Source organism: Theropithecus gelada, chromosome 16 (assembly GCF_003255815.1).
Source record: "Theropithecus gelada isolate Dixy chromosome 16, Tgel_1.0, whole genome shotgun sequence".
Taxonomy (NCBI): Eukaryota; Metazoa; Chordata; class Mammalia; order Primates; family Cercopithecidae; genus Theropithecus; species Theropithecus gelada.
The window spans coordinates 42,403,321-42,418,062 of NC_037684.1; the positions used below are offsets into that span (position 1 = coordinate 42,403,321).

Consider the following 14,742-nt stretch of genomic DNA (forward strand, 5'->3'; position numbering starts at 1 on the left):
CTACAAAAATACAAAAATTAGCCTGGCATGATTGCGGGTGCCTGTAATCCCAGCTACTTGGGAGGCTAAGGCACAAGAATCGCTTGAACCCAAGAAGCGGAGTTTGCAGTGAGCACTCCAGCCTGGGCGGCAGAACCAGACTCCATCTCAAAGAAAAAAAAAAAAAGAAGGAAAAGAAAAGAAAAAGAATAATCAATAAACATTTTTCTCTCCAGGCTGAAAGTGAGAGAAAACAGCACTGAACGGAGTTCTAAATGACCAAGTCTGTTCCCACAAGCATGGGGTCATCAATTAGAACCTCCCTGTCTTCATTTTGTGTGTATGTCATTAACACAACATGCCCTCAGCAAAGAAGGGGAGTGCCCCCAGCCCCAGGTACCGTGTGATGGCGATCGTCGCATCCCCTTTCCTGAGCCCTTTCACGGCGGCGTACACCTCCAGGTGCTGCCTCACTGTCAGGTTGGGCCACAGCGCGTTCTCCTGAGGGCAGTACCCCAGGAAGCCCAGGGGGTCCCCTCCGCCGCTCCCTTTCAAAATCACCTACACGAAATAAGTTCACTCTCAGATTCTATCCCAAATGTCACGTATATGTGTGTGCATGTAAGTGTGTACTTCAGTGATGCCCTTCTCTCCACACACACAGGTGCTAAGTGCACAAACACAAATCAGCAATCACTTAGTTCTGGGGAAAAGGTGGTAAAAGCCCACTTTAAAAGGCAGACATTCCATGGTTGTCCATTATAGTGTAGACTTTATTACCAATTCCATGACCATGATTGAACTCAAGGTTGCTGATTTGAGTAGCTTTTACTTGGCTTCATTCATTGATCCAAATATTCACAGGAATAGATACTTGTTGAGAAATCAGTTTCGCCAGTGATGGTTAAAATTATAGGATTTATCTTGCAATAAGGCAGTGGTTCTCAGCCAGGGGAATCCTCTTCCTAGGGGATATTTAACAATGTCTGGAGATACATTTGGTTGCCACAATTCATGCATATATGCATTGGGAAAACAATATTACTGGCATCTAGTAAGTAGAGGCAAAGGGTGCTGCCAAACATCCTAGTATGCACAGAACAGCTCTCCACAACAAAATGACATTATCAAGTCCATAATAATCAAGGTTGAGAAATCCTGAACTAACATATGAACAAAAAACTTTTAGCACTGTGTTTAGCCCATAGGAACCAATATATACATGATAGCATCTATTATTTTTATGAGGCAGACTATGCTTTACAATAATAAGAACGTCTAATGTGTCCTCAGTACTTGCTATGTGCCATTATCTAAGCATATGATATATGTTTAATTACATTATCCTATCCTTACAGAACCCCTGTATGTGTTAGGTGTTCATTTTATCATTGATGTTTTACATACAGAAAATTAACACAAGCATGGATTATGAAACTTGTACAAGGTCACAACAAGGTAAATCTGGGACTTGAAGCTGGGATCTACCTTTCTCCATATTGGTCAGGCTGGTCTCAAACTCCCAACCTCAGGTGATCTCCCCACCTAGGTGTCCCAAAGTGCTAGGATTACAGCTGGGAGCCACCATGCCCAGCCCTCATTTGCATTTTTAAAGACTGTTCTTGCTGCAGTGTGAGGCAAGAGTGGAAATGGAAGGACAGGAAACCTCTGTAGCAGTGAACACCACTGTGCGACTTTCGTTCGTAAACACTCCCTCTGACATTGACCTCGTGTTAAAGGTCAACAGCATTTCCTCTTCGAAGTTGTGGTCCTTTGGCTTCTGCCCATCATTTTCCCCAAACTTGGCCTAGACATATCACCAAATGGTACTCATATATTATTCTAGTTTTTGCTTTGCAATTTAGGTAATCATCCATTTTTTTCATTACATCTGATTTCTCTTGTCTTAATAAATCCTGGATCTTTTACCATTAGCCCAGAATCACTATTATCCTTCAAGAATGTCAATGTATCTGCAATAATACCCTCAACTGCTCTGTCACTACATTACATAATCAGGGCCAAGAAATGTTTCAGTAATTGTAAGAAAGTTTCTGTGGTATACACCTTCTTAAAGACCTATGAAGTTTTACTAGCTAATGGACTCTTACTGTTACACGAGTCACACATAATCTTTAATTATATCATATAGGTAGAGGACAGTCATTAAATATGAAGACTCATGACTCTGCAACCACATAAGCAGGAGTTGTCATTATTCTGACAGTGATTTCTAGTGTCATGCTGGGTGAGGCCATTAAATTCAACAAAGTTCATGGGATACATAAATCAATAAAGCAAAGATATCTGACTTTGAGGAAGATATATTTCCTTTTAATATCTTTATTTCTCACTCAATAAAAGGCGTAGTATATATGATATGTAGCCCTTCTCAGAAACAAACTGTTTTTGGAATTAAAGACATAAATTTTTAATCAATCCTCTTTATTCAATGTATAAATCACACTAAGTGATTAAGGATCAACTACATAGTCTATTATTGCCATCAATGTTCGTTGTAAAATGTTTATCTGAGGTAGCACTAATGACCACATTCTTGTGCGTTTTACTGACCTGTCCTGCAGTTGGTTTTGTGTCTCCAGTTATCATCTTAATAGTTGTACTTTTACCAGCTCCATTGTGTCCTAACAACCCTATAACTTCGCCTGAAAGAAAGTGGTATGCTCAGAAATATACAAATAATTGCAACAAAAGTAAAAGCAAATACAATTTGAGGGCTCACTGTGTGTCAAGTGCTATGTGAAATGTGTTGTATACATTATTTCACTTATTCCTCTCTCTCTCTCTCTCTCCCTCACACACACACACACACACACACACCCCTGAGCATTATAGCTAGCTTCATTTTACAGGTGAGGAAGCTAAGACTTAAAGAGGATAAATAACTTGCCCCACGTCATACAGACAGTAAGAGGCTGAGCTGTAAGTTGTAACATATTTTGATTCCAAAGCCTGTTGCACTGAACACCCCCCCACCACTTTCACAAAATGTGCTGTTTGGGGGGAATGAAGAAAGCACTGCTATGCCTCCGTTGGCTCCCTTCTGTGTAGTATTCGCTGCAATAAAATTATCTAAACACTATACCATCCTTCTTAACAGAAAGACCAACTCTTTTCATTGTTGTTGTTCTGTCTGTTTGTGTTACAGAACAGACATAACTGTCTTCCTATGTAAAGAAAAAACGTCGTTATCTTTTCAACTGAGGCTTTCAAGCAGAAGGAGCAGCCTTAGCCTGCTGTGTTTGTCAATAGATGCCCCAGATTCGGACATTCTTATTCCCTGAATAATCCAGTCTTCGGATTCAAGATTGCTCTACTAACAGAATTACTGTTTCCAACCTTTTTTAACACAAAAAGAGACATTTCTTGTGGCAATTTTCTTCTTCCTTTTAGAAAAGCAATTTTTCTTTTTGCCTGCATATTCCTTCCGTAGACAGCTGGCAATGATGACGGGTGTCTGTAAAGACAAGCAAATAGCAACAGGACTTTATTCTCATCTTGAACTGAGAGAATGCTCCACACTCTTGTCACCAAACATTTCCTTATACAGAATCATGAATCAAACCACTTCTTCCCCTAGAAACTGCCATTTTCAAGTGAACTCTCACAGTCTACATTCCTACAAGGAAAGGACATTTGCACCATATTCTGGGATTTGTTCTTTGGAGAGCAGGAATAGACAGTCACTGAACCAACAGATTTGATAAGACACACACTCCCATAAACAATCATGCACACAAACACATATACACCTCAGACAAGCTCTCTGAATGACTTGCATTAAGCTTTACTTTGGTTATAAAACACAAAATCTTACTTAAGTTTTGTAATGTTTAGCTGTACTTATCAAAACCATGACCCTGAAAAATAAATCGATATAAGTCAAAGTCTCTGTGTATGTGTGCACGTGCGTATGTTTCTTGAGACAGGGTCTTGCTCTGTCACCCAAGCTGGGATGTAATGGTGCAATTATAGCTCACTGTAGCCCTGAACTCTCAGGCTCAAGTGATCTTCCAGCCTCAGCCTTCTGAGTAGCTAGGACTACAGGCACATGCCACCATGCTCTTCTAATTTTTTTTTTTTTTATATTTCATTTTGTAGAGATGGGATCTTACTTGTTGCCCAGCCTGGTCTCAAACACCTGGCCCTAAGTGATCTTCCCACGTCAGCCTCCCAAAGTGGATTGTGTGTGTTTTCTTTGCTCTCTTAGATTTGTGGGCCTTCCATACCCACTGAAGTCAAGTAATAAGCTGTATGTGTAAGAGTGAAAGAACCCAAGTGTTTTTCGAAAACTAAACTTAGAAGATTGCTCACTTTATCTGTCAGTAAAAAAAAAAAAATATTTGATGAAGAACATTTCTGAGTTCTACCTCATCAAAGTCTCTGACAGCCATAGCATTTGCTGTTCTCATTCTTTCCATCTGGATATCTTCATCCTCTCCTTCAGGCTCTTCTGGGTTTGGAAAAACAGCGTTGCTTCTTGGAGAAATTCTGAAATCAAAACAGTGTGATAATGATAAACTTCAGGTTAAAAATCTTGTATCAAAATTAATGAATTTTCCTTGCACTTCCAATTTTTGGTGTAGATTCATTCCTCTCTATTCTTCTACTTGCACCATCTGCCTTTCAAACAGCCTAGTTTCCTTCGATGAGTAGAGTAATTATATCCTACTATCCTTTTTGCTTTTTACCGAAGCTTAATCCTCCTTGTTGATGGTGACAGTTTTCTTTCAAAGAAGAAAGTGGTATACACCCTCTGCCAAAGGATTTTGAAGAAGAGTTGCATGAGGAAAGGAATCTAGGAACTGTAGTTTTGACAACAGTTATTTTGGAATTCTGAGGTCTTTGTGAGACCATGTGTCCAAAGATTTGGAATCAAGGATGTGTCCCAGAGAACCCAGGGTATCTAATCACCATACCAATGTTTAATTAGTTACTGAGCACAGTCACTTCTTGGAAATGTGTGACAGAATCACTGTTTCCTTTCTGCTAGAGACTCGTTCTTGCCTTCATCATCCCACCACTGATTCCTGCTCATTCTTTTACCTCTCCCTCACACCACACTCTGACATTCCGGTTGCCCGTTGGTTTCCTAAAACATGGCTGTCATCTTGTCACCCTTCTCTGCTACCACAAAAATTAGACTTAAGCTTGGTTTATATTTTGTATGGAAGGCCAAGTGTTCGACACAAATTGGTGTCTTCGTTTCCCATTATGTAATTTGCAAAACCTTCCCTATGCTTTTCTGTTTCAAGATCCTCCAATATCCAGCCTCACTTTCGTTTTTCATTATCCCCCAGCACAAGCCTACAAAGGAGCTCCTGGTGCCTTCATCTCATCCTTGTTCTTATTGCACAAACTACTCTTCCTTCCTGGATTGGCTTAACTTTCCCAATGCTTATCTGTATTTACCCATTATTTTAGAGATTCTACCTCTTACGTAGAAGTTTCCTCTACAGTAAAATTATAGTCTGCCTTAATTTTCCAGTGCCTCATGTGTGCTAATGTGGTCTCTCTATCTAGATTGTAAGCTCAGTATATATTCCTATACTATCGGTTATAAGAATTTTATATATTACAGTCTTTAAAACTCATCCTCTGAAGTGCCTTTTACTTAATTCAGCATATTAAAAAGTTCTTAAAAATGAATATCAAAATGAAACATGAAATTCTATTTGATTTTCTCAACCTGAACACAGGATCTTTTCTCATTAATTTCTTCCTGCAGTTCGTTTCCAGACATCGCAGAATGAAAAGAAAAATGAGAAAATGAAGGTAAGGCTAGGGAAAAAGGAAGACAATCAAAATTAGTATCACTATAAATACAATGACTTCAATATTAGAATTAATTTAAGGAGTTTGATTATATAAAAATTTGATTTGATAACATTCATTTTTACAGGGCTGAAAGACAACCTATTTAATATTCTTTGAAACTGTCAAAGTTAGCCTCACTGCTGCTATTCAGAGAGAGCCCTAACAGAAATATAATAGTAGCAAGTGAAACCAGTACTACCCATGACAGATGATTATTGTAAAGACAGGGGTCCAGCGCCGGGCGCATTGGCTCATGCCTGTAATCCCAGCACTTTGGGAGGCCAAGGCAGGTGGATCACATGAGGTTGGGAGTTCGAGACCATCTTGACCAACATAGGGAAACCCCATCTCTACTAAAAATACAAAATTAGCCACACATGGTGGTGCATGCCTATAATGCCAGCTACTCGAGAGGCTGAGGAAGTAGAATTGCTTGAACCCAGGAGGCAGAGGTTGAGGTGAACTGAGATTGTGCCATTGCACTCCAGCCTGGGCAACAAGATCGAAACTCCATCTTAATAATAATAATAATAATAATAATAGGGGTCCAGGTTAAAAGCCATCGTGTGTGTGTGTGTGTGTGTGCAGGCACGTGTGTGTGTGTGTTGCTTCAAATGCCTAAAATGTCCAAATCTTCTTAATTTGATGAAATTCAGAGAAACTCAAAACATACAAAGGTTGTGTTTCCTCATGCAAGAATGTTGAAAAAAATGTCTTCTTACTATTAGCAGTGCCAGGAATACAATTTCGGATTCTGAAGCTCCTAAGTAATCCATGGAGTCAGGAGATATCTGTAAAATGAGCAGTAAGTGTATTCAGGTGAACCATCTTTATTTATTCAAGGAATTTATCCCACTTAAGATAAATTGATGCCTATTCAATGGCCTTACAACCATTCTACCTGATGCTCCCTTGGGTATCATGTAAAAGTTAATTTCAGACTGTGCAGTATGTCTTCTTTGCTTCCAGTGTGTCTCTAGGCTGGGATGCCTTTGTATGTAACACTTTGAGTCAGCAGGATTTGCTCTGTTAGAAGAATCCTGGGCTGGTGCTGGCAGGACTCTTTGAAGCAACAGCAAGACTGTCTTAAGACAAACCCTCTCCTCTAACCTTACCTGTATTTCTCTCTTCATTTGTGGTCTTCCCTTGATGATGCACCCAAGAACCCTGAAATCTTTATGTTGCTCTTGCCCTCTTACAGCCACTTTTGAGAATAATCATGGCAATCTTTTTCAAACTGAAGACAAAGTTCTTCCCCTAGAGTTCCACATGTATACATATAAGTGCATTTTTCCAACATCCTCCACTCTTTTGCAAATAAAAGGCAAACGGACAATTTTCTTTCTTGAGCTATATTTACCAACACATTTCCTGAGCAATTTTAAGCCCTTTGCAGTAAATTTCTAACTATCACAGCCAACCACCATCTAGAGAAGATGACTTTCCCACATTGGATGGCATCATTTCAAATGATTTTGTTTTCTTAAGTGCCCCAGTTGCCCACTTTCAATAATTGCACTTCATTCAAACTGAACCTCAGGCTCCCAGATCTCTACTCTCTCTGTTAATACTTTTTTTTTTTTTTTTTTTTTTTGAGACAGAGTTTTGCTCTGTTGCCCAGGCTGGTGTGCAGTGGTATGATCTCGGCTCATTGTAGCCTCTGCCTGCCGAGTTCAAGCAATTCTCCTGCCTCAGCCTCCTGAATAGTTGGGATTACAGGCAACCACTACCACACCCAGCTAATTTTTGTATTTCTAGTAGAGATGGGGCTTCACCATGTTGGCCAGGCTGGTCTCGAACTCCCTGCCTCAGGTGATCCACCTGTCTCAGACTCCCAAAGTGCTGGGATTACAGGCTTGAGCCACTGCACCCGGCCTCTGCCAATACATTTTAGTTTTCCAGCATCCTTATGCTAATGTTCTTACTCTGTAATTTGGAGTTGGAGAACTTCTAACACACCAACTCCTTTTCCGCTGTCCATAATCACCCTCACGTCCTTAACTTCATTCTCTAGCTTAGAATCCATGATATCTTCAATTCCTTTTTATATAGAACTACTGCTGACTTATTCTTTTCTTTGTCAAATTTGACTGCCAAGCATCCAACTCTTATTGAACCCAACTCTCTGCCTTTCCTAAACTGCATTTGAGAAGCAGACTGTAATAAGAAAAACTCTACTTTGCTGACTTCACTGAAAAGTAGGGCAGAGGGTCTTTGGCACTGTCTGTCCATCCTACTGACCTATGCTCTGAAATAGTTTTTCACATCAAATTCTCAAAATCCTAAGCCCTCTTGGCCACTGTTAGTTAATGACTTCCCTTCTTACTTTCTTGAAAAATGTAGAATCAGTCAGAAGAGAATCATCTCATCTTTCTACCAGCAAAGCCACAAAACTATCTGCCTCCGGTGTCTGTATTACCTGATTATAATTTCATGTTCAGTATATGGAATGTCCCTGCTTTTATGGACAGCATCCCTCCACTTGTGGACTTTATACTATTTTTTCTCAGCTATTCATGGACTTGACTCATAAGATAACCTCTATCTCTTTTTTCCAGTGTAAATTTCTCTAACATCAACATGGTATTTTTTTCTTAGCACAAACAGACAAAAATCTATTCTCCCTATTCATTTATTCTTGATTTTTTTCTGCTACCATTTTTACCAAATCTCCTAGAAATACTTACCTTTACCCACAGTCACCACATTCTCCCTTCACATTTTCTACTAAGTTCACTCTTACTGTGCTTTTGTGTTGACATTTTCATGAAAATCAACCTTGTTAAGATCACCAATGACGTTCGGGTAGTCAAAGCCAATGGTCTCTTTTCAGTTGTCACCTTTCTAGAGCTCACAGTAGCATTTGATGGTTTAATCATTCCCTCCTTCTTGAAATGTTCTTTATTGCCATCTGGCACATACCCTTACGAGCATCTGAGAGAGCTTCCAGCACACAGAAGCCTGCCATTTTTGTTCTCTATCTCCCTGGCTCCATCTCAAATGAATTTGCTGGTTCCTCCCCTTCACAACCTCTAAATTTTGGAGTTCAAGGTCATGCATTTGCTTTCCAATCTCTACATTTTGGAGTTTAAGGTCATGTCATTGGCCTTCTTTTTATTTCTATTTCTACTCACTGCGTAGGTCACATTATTGTCACATGGCTTTCATACCATCTGTAAATGGATCAATCTCAAATATCTAGATCTAACCCCAATCGCCACACACCCTGACACATTGAATTCCCAACTCATGTATCTAACTGGCTACTTGACATTTCTCCAACCTAATGTATCCAAAACCTAACAAAAAAAGGGCATCTCTTCAGCCTCCCAGTAGGGCTCCCAACAGTGAGCGTTCTCATGAGAACTAAACTTCTACTCCCCTGGAATTGCCTTTGACTTTCATAAGCCAAAGCATGGCTTCCTACTGAATCAGACTATGCCCCTTACCCAGGCGTGGCAAGAGAACTGACTTTCCAAAGACAGAGACCTTTAAACTGTGTACAGCTGAGGACTCTACCTATAATTTCTGCAATATTCATGGCTGTCTCAAATGGTCACACATTTCATGACCCCTGGACAGAAGTGGAACTACTTACCCCAGAAAAAATGAAGAGAGAGCCAATCAATGCGAAGGGAGGTATTAAAATGGTGCCAAAAAATAGCCCTAGAAATCCATATTCATTTAGATCAGTAGCAACTATCGAGAAGATGACCATCTAAAACAAAAGCACAGTATAGCATCACTAAAGTGTAACAATCTGAATTTTAGGATGTTTTCTAACAGGGTGGGAATTCATCTTATAAACATTGTTATTTTCAATTTCACTCCCCAAACCAGTATTTATGTCATTTCTTTCCTTTGCCACATGGGATTTTATTACAGTTTTGTAGTGGATTTATGATTAATTTTTTTAAAGACACAATAACGCTTCCCAATCTCAATGGGCGTACAAATCGGGTGAGACTCTTGCTAAAATTTAGATTTGATAAAGCGATTACTTATTATATATTACTCTGCATTTTTCTTTTCTTCATTTTGCAATAGTTCATAGACATCCTTTTAGGCTTAGGCATACCAGCTATTTGTTTTCTTGGCAATTATTTGTTTGAATGGATGTGCAAAATTCAACAACTTTGCCCTCAGAAAACATGTTTTTAATTTTTCTGCTCCAACGAATGATGGTCTACATAAGTCTTTATGTATGGACACTTTTAGTCTTGAAGGAGAGATTCTGAAAAGTGCAACTGCAAGTTAAAATTTATGTGCATTAAAAGTTTAACAGTTACTAACATTTTGTTTAAAGTTTGTGACATTTATTCTACAAACCATGAATTAGAGTACACGTTACACCACACATCACTGACATAGGAGGTCATAGTTATTTATTGTAGGTATCACTGATTTTATTGCTGATATTAAGTAACTAACTTTATAATTTTACCATTTGATATGATATTTACCATTGGTTTGGGTAATTTGTCCTTCTTGTGTTACTATTTTCTTTATACTAGGCCTTTTTAAGGAACTATATGATCTTTACTTGACTCATACAGCTTTCTTCCTTTAGCTGCTAATACTGAACCATTATTGTGTTCTGAAATAAATCATACTTGACTATTTTTAAATGATTCTTTTCTTTCTTTTTTTTTTTCTTTTTTTTTTTTTCTTTTTTGAGACAGAGTCTCGCTCTGTCACCCAGGCTGGAGTGCAATGGTGCAATCTCAGCTCACTGCAACCTCCACCTCTTGGGTTCAGGTGATTCTCCTGCCTCAGCCTACCAAGCAGCTGGGATTACAGGCACGTGCCATCACGCCCAGCTAATTTTTGTATTTTTAGTAGAGACGGGGTTTCACCAAGTCAGCCAGGCTGGTCTCAAACTCCTGACCTCAGGTGATCCACCCGCCTCGGCCTCCCAAAGTGCTGGAATTACAGGCATGAGCCGTTAAACCCGGCCAAATTATTCTTTTTCAAACTTACTTCTGTGTTTGCTTTCTTTCTATTTAGAGAGTTGTCTTTAATTTTTCCAGGTGAATTTATCAACGGGTTTTTAAAGCTTTTTAAAGTTTTATTATTAAAGTTATGCTTGCTTTACAAAAGGAACTCTTCAACTTTATGAATTTTTTCTATTTAAATGTTTAAGTATTCTATAACCATGATTCCCAAAGTTATCTGAACTTCCTAAATGTTTGAGTGAATTAAGCAGTCCTTATCAGTGCTTTTGCAATTTTGCTTTTCTTGAATTCTTTATTTCTTGGTTGGATTAATTTTAACCCTAAGTGGTTCATCTTTCATGTGGCTGTAATTTGGTCCTGGGTATTTTTCTTTTCTTTTTTTTTGTTAGAACGATTTATTATTTATTTATTCATTTTTTTTTGGAGCAGTTTTAGCTTCACAGCAAAATTAAGTGGAAGGTTAAGAGATTTCTCATACACCCCCTGGCCTCACACAGGCACAGCATTCTCCAACAAAGCAGTACATTTGTTAGAACTGATGAGCCTTATTGACACATCTTTAACACCCAGAGTCCATAGTTTACATTAGAGCTTACTCTTGTTGTTGCACATTCTATAGGTTTGGACAAATATTTAATTATATGTATTCACCATTATAGTATCATACAGGCCTAAAAGTCCTCAGTGATCCACCTGTTTATCCCTCACTCCCTATGACCCCTGGCAGTCATTGATCTTTTTACTGTCTCCATAGTTTTGCCTTTTCCAGAATGTCATTTAGTTGTAATCATACAGATTATTAAAAGTGTATAGACTTTTCAGATTGGCTTCTTTCACTTAGTAATACACATTTAAGTTTCCTCCATGTCTTTTCATGACTTAAGAGCACATTTCTGTTTACCCAAAATAATATTCCATTGTCTGGATGTAACACAGTTTGTCTATTCACCATCTTGGACATCTTGGTTGCTTCCAAGTTTTGACAATTATAATTAAAGTTGCTATAAACATCATTGTGCAGGTTTTTGTGTGGACTGACTAATTTTTTTCAGTAGGGCTTTTAAAATGTTTACTTCCTGATTTTATATTTGATTATGTCTCACCTTTCCTAGAACTGCAACTTGGTAGATATAATTTTGGAAGAGAGAAATTCCATTTCCTTTCCCTCAGATGTTTGAAAACTGACACACAGAATTGCAGGAGATAAATCTGGGGCAGCTGGAAGTTTTCTCTTTTATGATTGGTTTACATTTACTTCTTGGGTGCCTTTATTTGGAAGTTTCATATCGTAATGAATATTGATCATTCCATAACAGTTCTTTCTAAATTTAAGAATTTCTTCTATTATATTTTTATACATAGAAGTATAATAGAATTATATTATTTTAAAAGAATTATACATATGTGTAACAATGGATTTGCTACATAAAAATATTAATTATTCTGTTGTTGGATTGGCTTTGTATTTACATCTTTTTTTATTGTTGTCTTGCTGATTCATGGGGATTATCTTAATCATTTATTTTATATATGTAATTAGATTTTCAGCCTCTTCCAGAATTCATTATTAATTCTGAAATTATACTGATGGTTAGTGTGTTTATGTGGATCTAAAATTTCTTTGTTTTTACATTCAGGATGTTTTATTATTGTGACTCTGAGCTTTTGTCTTATTAAATGTGTATTCTTTTAAAAAATCTTTAGGAAAAGCTGTAACGGAAGTTTTATTTGTTCTGCATTGTTTTGGAATACTTTATTAATTTCTTTGCTATTGGGATGCCATGGAGTACCTTTTTATCTTGGACATATCTAACATATGCAAGTCTACTGAGATCTTCTATTTGCTCTGATAAAGCGCTTATCATTTCTGAACACGCTTTCTTTCTTGGCTGATATTGGCTTATCTTTTTCTCTGAGTAAATATTTTGATGTAGGGCATTGCTTTCTATCAGTATCTTTGAAACCTGGAGGCCTAGATGTATGCAGTGTGCTTAGCTTAGGCTGTGTGTGGCCTTATTGCTTTCTCCTGTAGGTCATGTCAGTGTTCTGCACCAGTTTTCACTCTACCTAGTAGGCAGTGAATCTCATTGTCAAGGAGTGCACACACTATTAGACCTCAGGCCACAGTCCAGTTCAGTTCAGAGCCCTGTAAAATAGCAAACCTCAGCATCCCACCTCTCCAGCTGAATCATTCTTCTCTCAAGGCTTTTTACTTACCTGTGCTAGGATGTCAACTCAGTCACTCTTGTATACCTTTTTGGAGCCAATTATCAGTATTTTATCAACTAACTTTTCCTCATCAAAATTGCTTGTTAAGGACGGAAGTGGACTTAGGAAAAGCTCCGCATTAGGGACTTCATTCTTTGGCCACCACATTTCCACTTAGATTTTCTTTGTTTCATTCTACCCTGCTCTATGAACAAAGAGGTTCTCTCTCTACATAACTAATCAAATACAGCTTGTATGATGTGTAAGTTAAATTTCTACATGCTGGCTCATTTTTTTTCCAATGAATCTTCCGGTTCTGAAACAGGTGATTTAAGTTCCACTTGCATTAAATTCCACTTGGATCTTTAGAGATAATTATGTATTTTGCTGTTGTATATTATTTGCTAAACAAATTAAGAGACTTCCATTTTCTTCATGAATTTTGCATTTTGTCAACATATTTCTTTCCTTATTTAAGACTTTTGGTCTAGAATTTGACTTCATCTGCTATTTGTGTAGACACTTCTAATTTCCTCATTTTAAAAAATGCCTGTCATTGCCCATGACTTACATGTGTTTATTGTAAATAACATATAGCTAATTTTTTAAATCCAGTCTGGAAGTCATTGTCTTTTCTTCTTATTTTCTAATTTATATTTACTTGTGGCGTTTTATTTTAGTTTCTTCCAAATGTGAGGCATCCCCCATATTATCCTCTGGAATTCTCATACTCTGTGGGTGGTTCCACCTCTTTGAAAAACTGTTTGGCAAGGTCAACTAAAGTTGAACATAAAGTTGAATACACTATGACCTAGTAATTCCATTGCTAGGTTTATGTCTCAAGACACACACACACACACACACGCACCAAAAGACATACAAGAAACAAAAAAGTCATGGCGGTGCTATTTATAACAGTGCAAAACAAGAAGCCACTTGAATGTCCATCAACAATGAATAAATAAATTATAGCACATTCATCAGTAGACTGCTACAGCAATGAAAAGAAATAAACTATTCTGGTTGCTATCAAATGCAACAGCATGGATGATTCTAAATAACCTGTTGTCAATTATGTACAGATATATAATTATGCCTTCTACATGATTCCATTTTTATTAGGTTCAGAAACTGGCTACACTAACCTATGTGAATATAATAGGAGTAATGATTTTTACAAGGAGGAGGGAAATTGGAAATGGGATGGAAGGGGGCTTCTAGGGTTCTAGTATCATTTTATTTATTGATGTACCTGGTAGTTTTGGGGAAGTGCTCAGAAAAACTACCAGACACATCAATAAATAGAACATTACTAGGTGTGCTTAAAATGTGCATACTTTTCTATAATGTAGGCTGTACTTTCCAACTAAAATTTATTTTAAAAAGGTCTCATTGGATATTATGTAGAAAACAGTTAACAGGAGGCAAGAGTAGAAGCAGAGAGACCAGTTACAGATATGTTGCACTACTCTAGATGAGAGAGGATGGAAGGTTAGGCAATGGATATAGCGGTGAAGTTGGGACACATCAGGCCAACTGGGAAATGTCTAGAGTTTAAATGACATGCATGTGGATTGAATACTGGAAAAAATGGAGGGTGATTAAGGATGATTCCAAACTTTTGGAATGAGAAACTAGCTGGGTGGATTCTGCTGCAATAATGTAATCTATTCAGAAATGACGAAGGCCGGGCGTGGTGGCTCACGCCTGTAATTCCAGCACTTTGGGAGACCAAGGAGGGCAGATCACCTGAGGTCAGGAG

General features: G+C 38.0%; 1 protein-coding gene across 1 annotated transcript in view; it reads right to left on the reverse strand.

The window, feature by feature from the left end:
* Nucleotides 1-14,742, reverse strand: part of ABCA9 (ATP binding cassette subfamily A member 9) — a 77,678-nt gene that overhangs the window by 8,646 nt on the left and 54,290 nt on the right. Inside the window, exons 26-32 of the mRNA XM_025362786.1 lie at nucleotides 9,416-9,535; nucleotides 6,540-6,608; nucleotides 5,690-5,781; nucleotides 4,371-4,491; nucleotides 3,340-3,457; nucleotides 2,554-2,645; nucleotides 380-540 (exon numbers count right to left, since the gene is read on the reverse strand). Coding sequence (XP_025218571.1) covers nucleotides 380-540; nucleotides 2,554-2,645; nucleotides 3,340-3,457; nucleotides 4,371-4,491; nucleotides 5,690-5,781; nucleotides 6,540-6,608; nucleotides 9,416-9,535 — 773 coding nt within the window. The remainder of the gene's footprint in view (nucleotides 1-379; nucleotides 541-2,553; nucleotides 2,646-3,339; nucleotides 3,458-4,370; nucleotides 4,492-5,689; nucleotides 5,782-6,539; nucleotides 6,609-9,415; nucleotides 9,536-14,742) is intronic.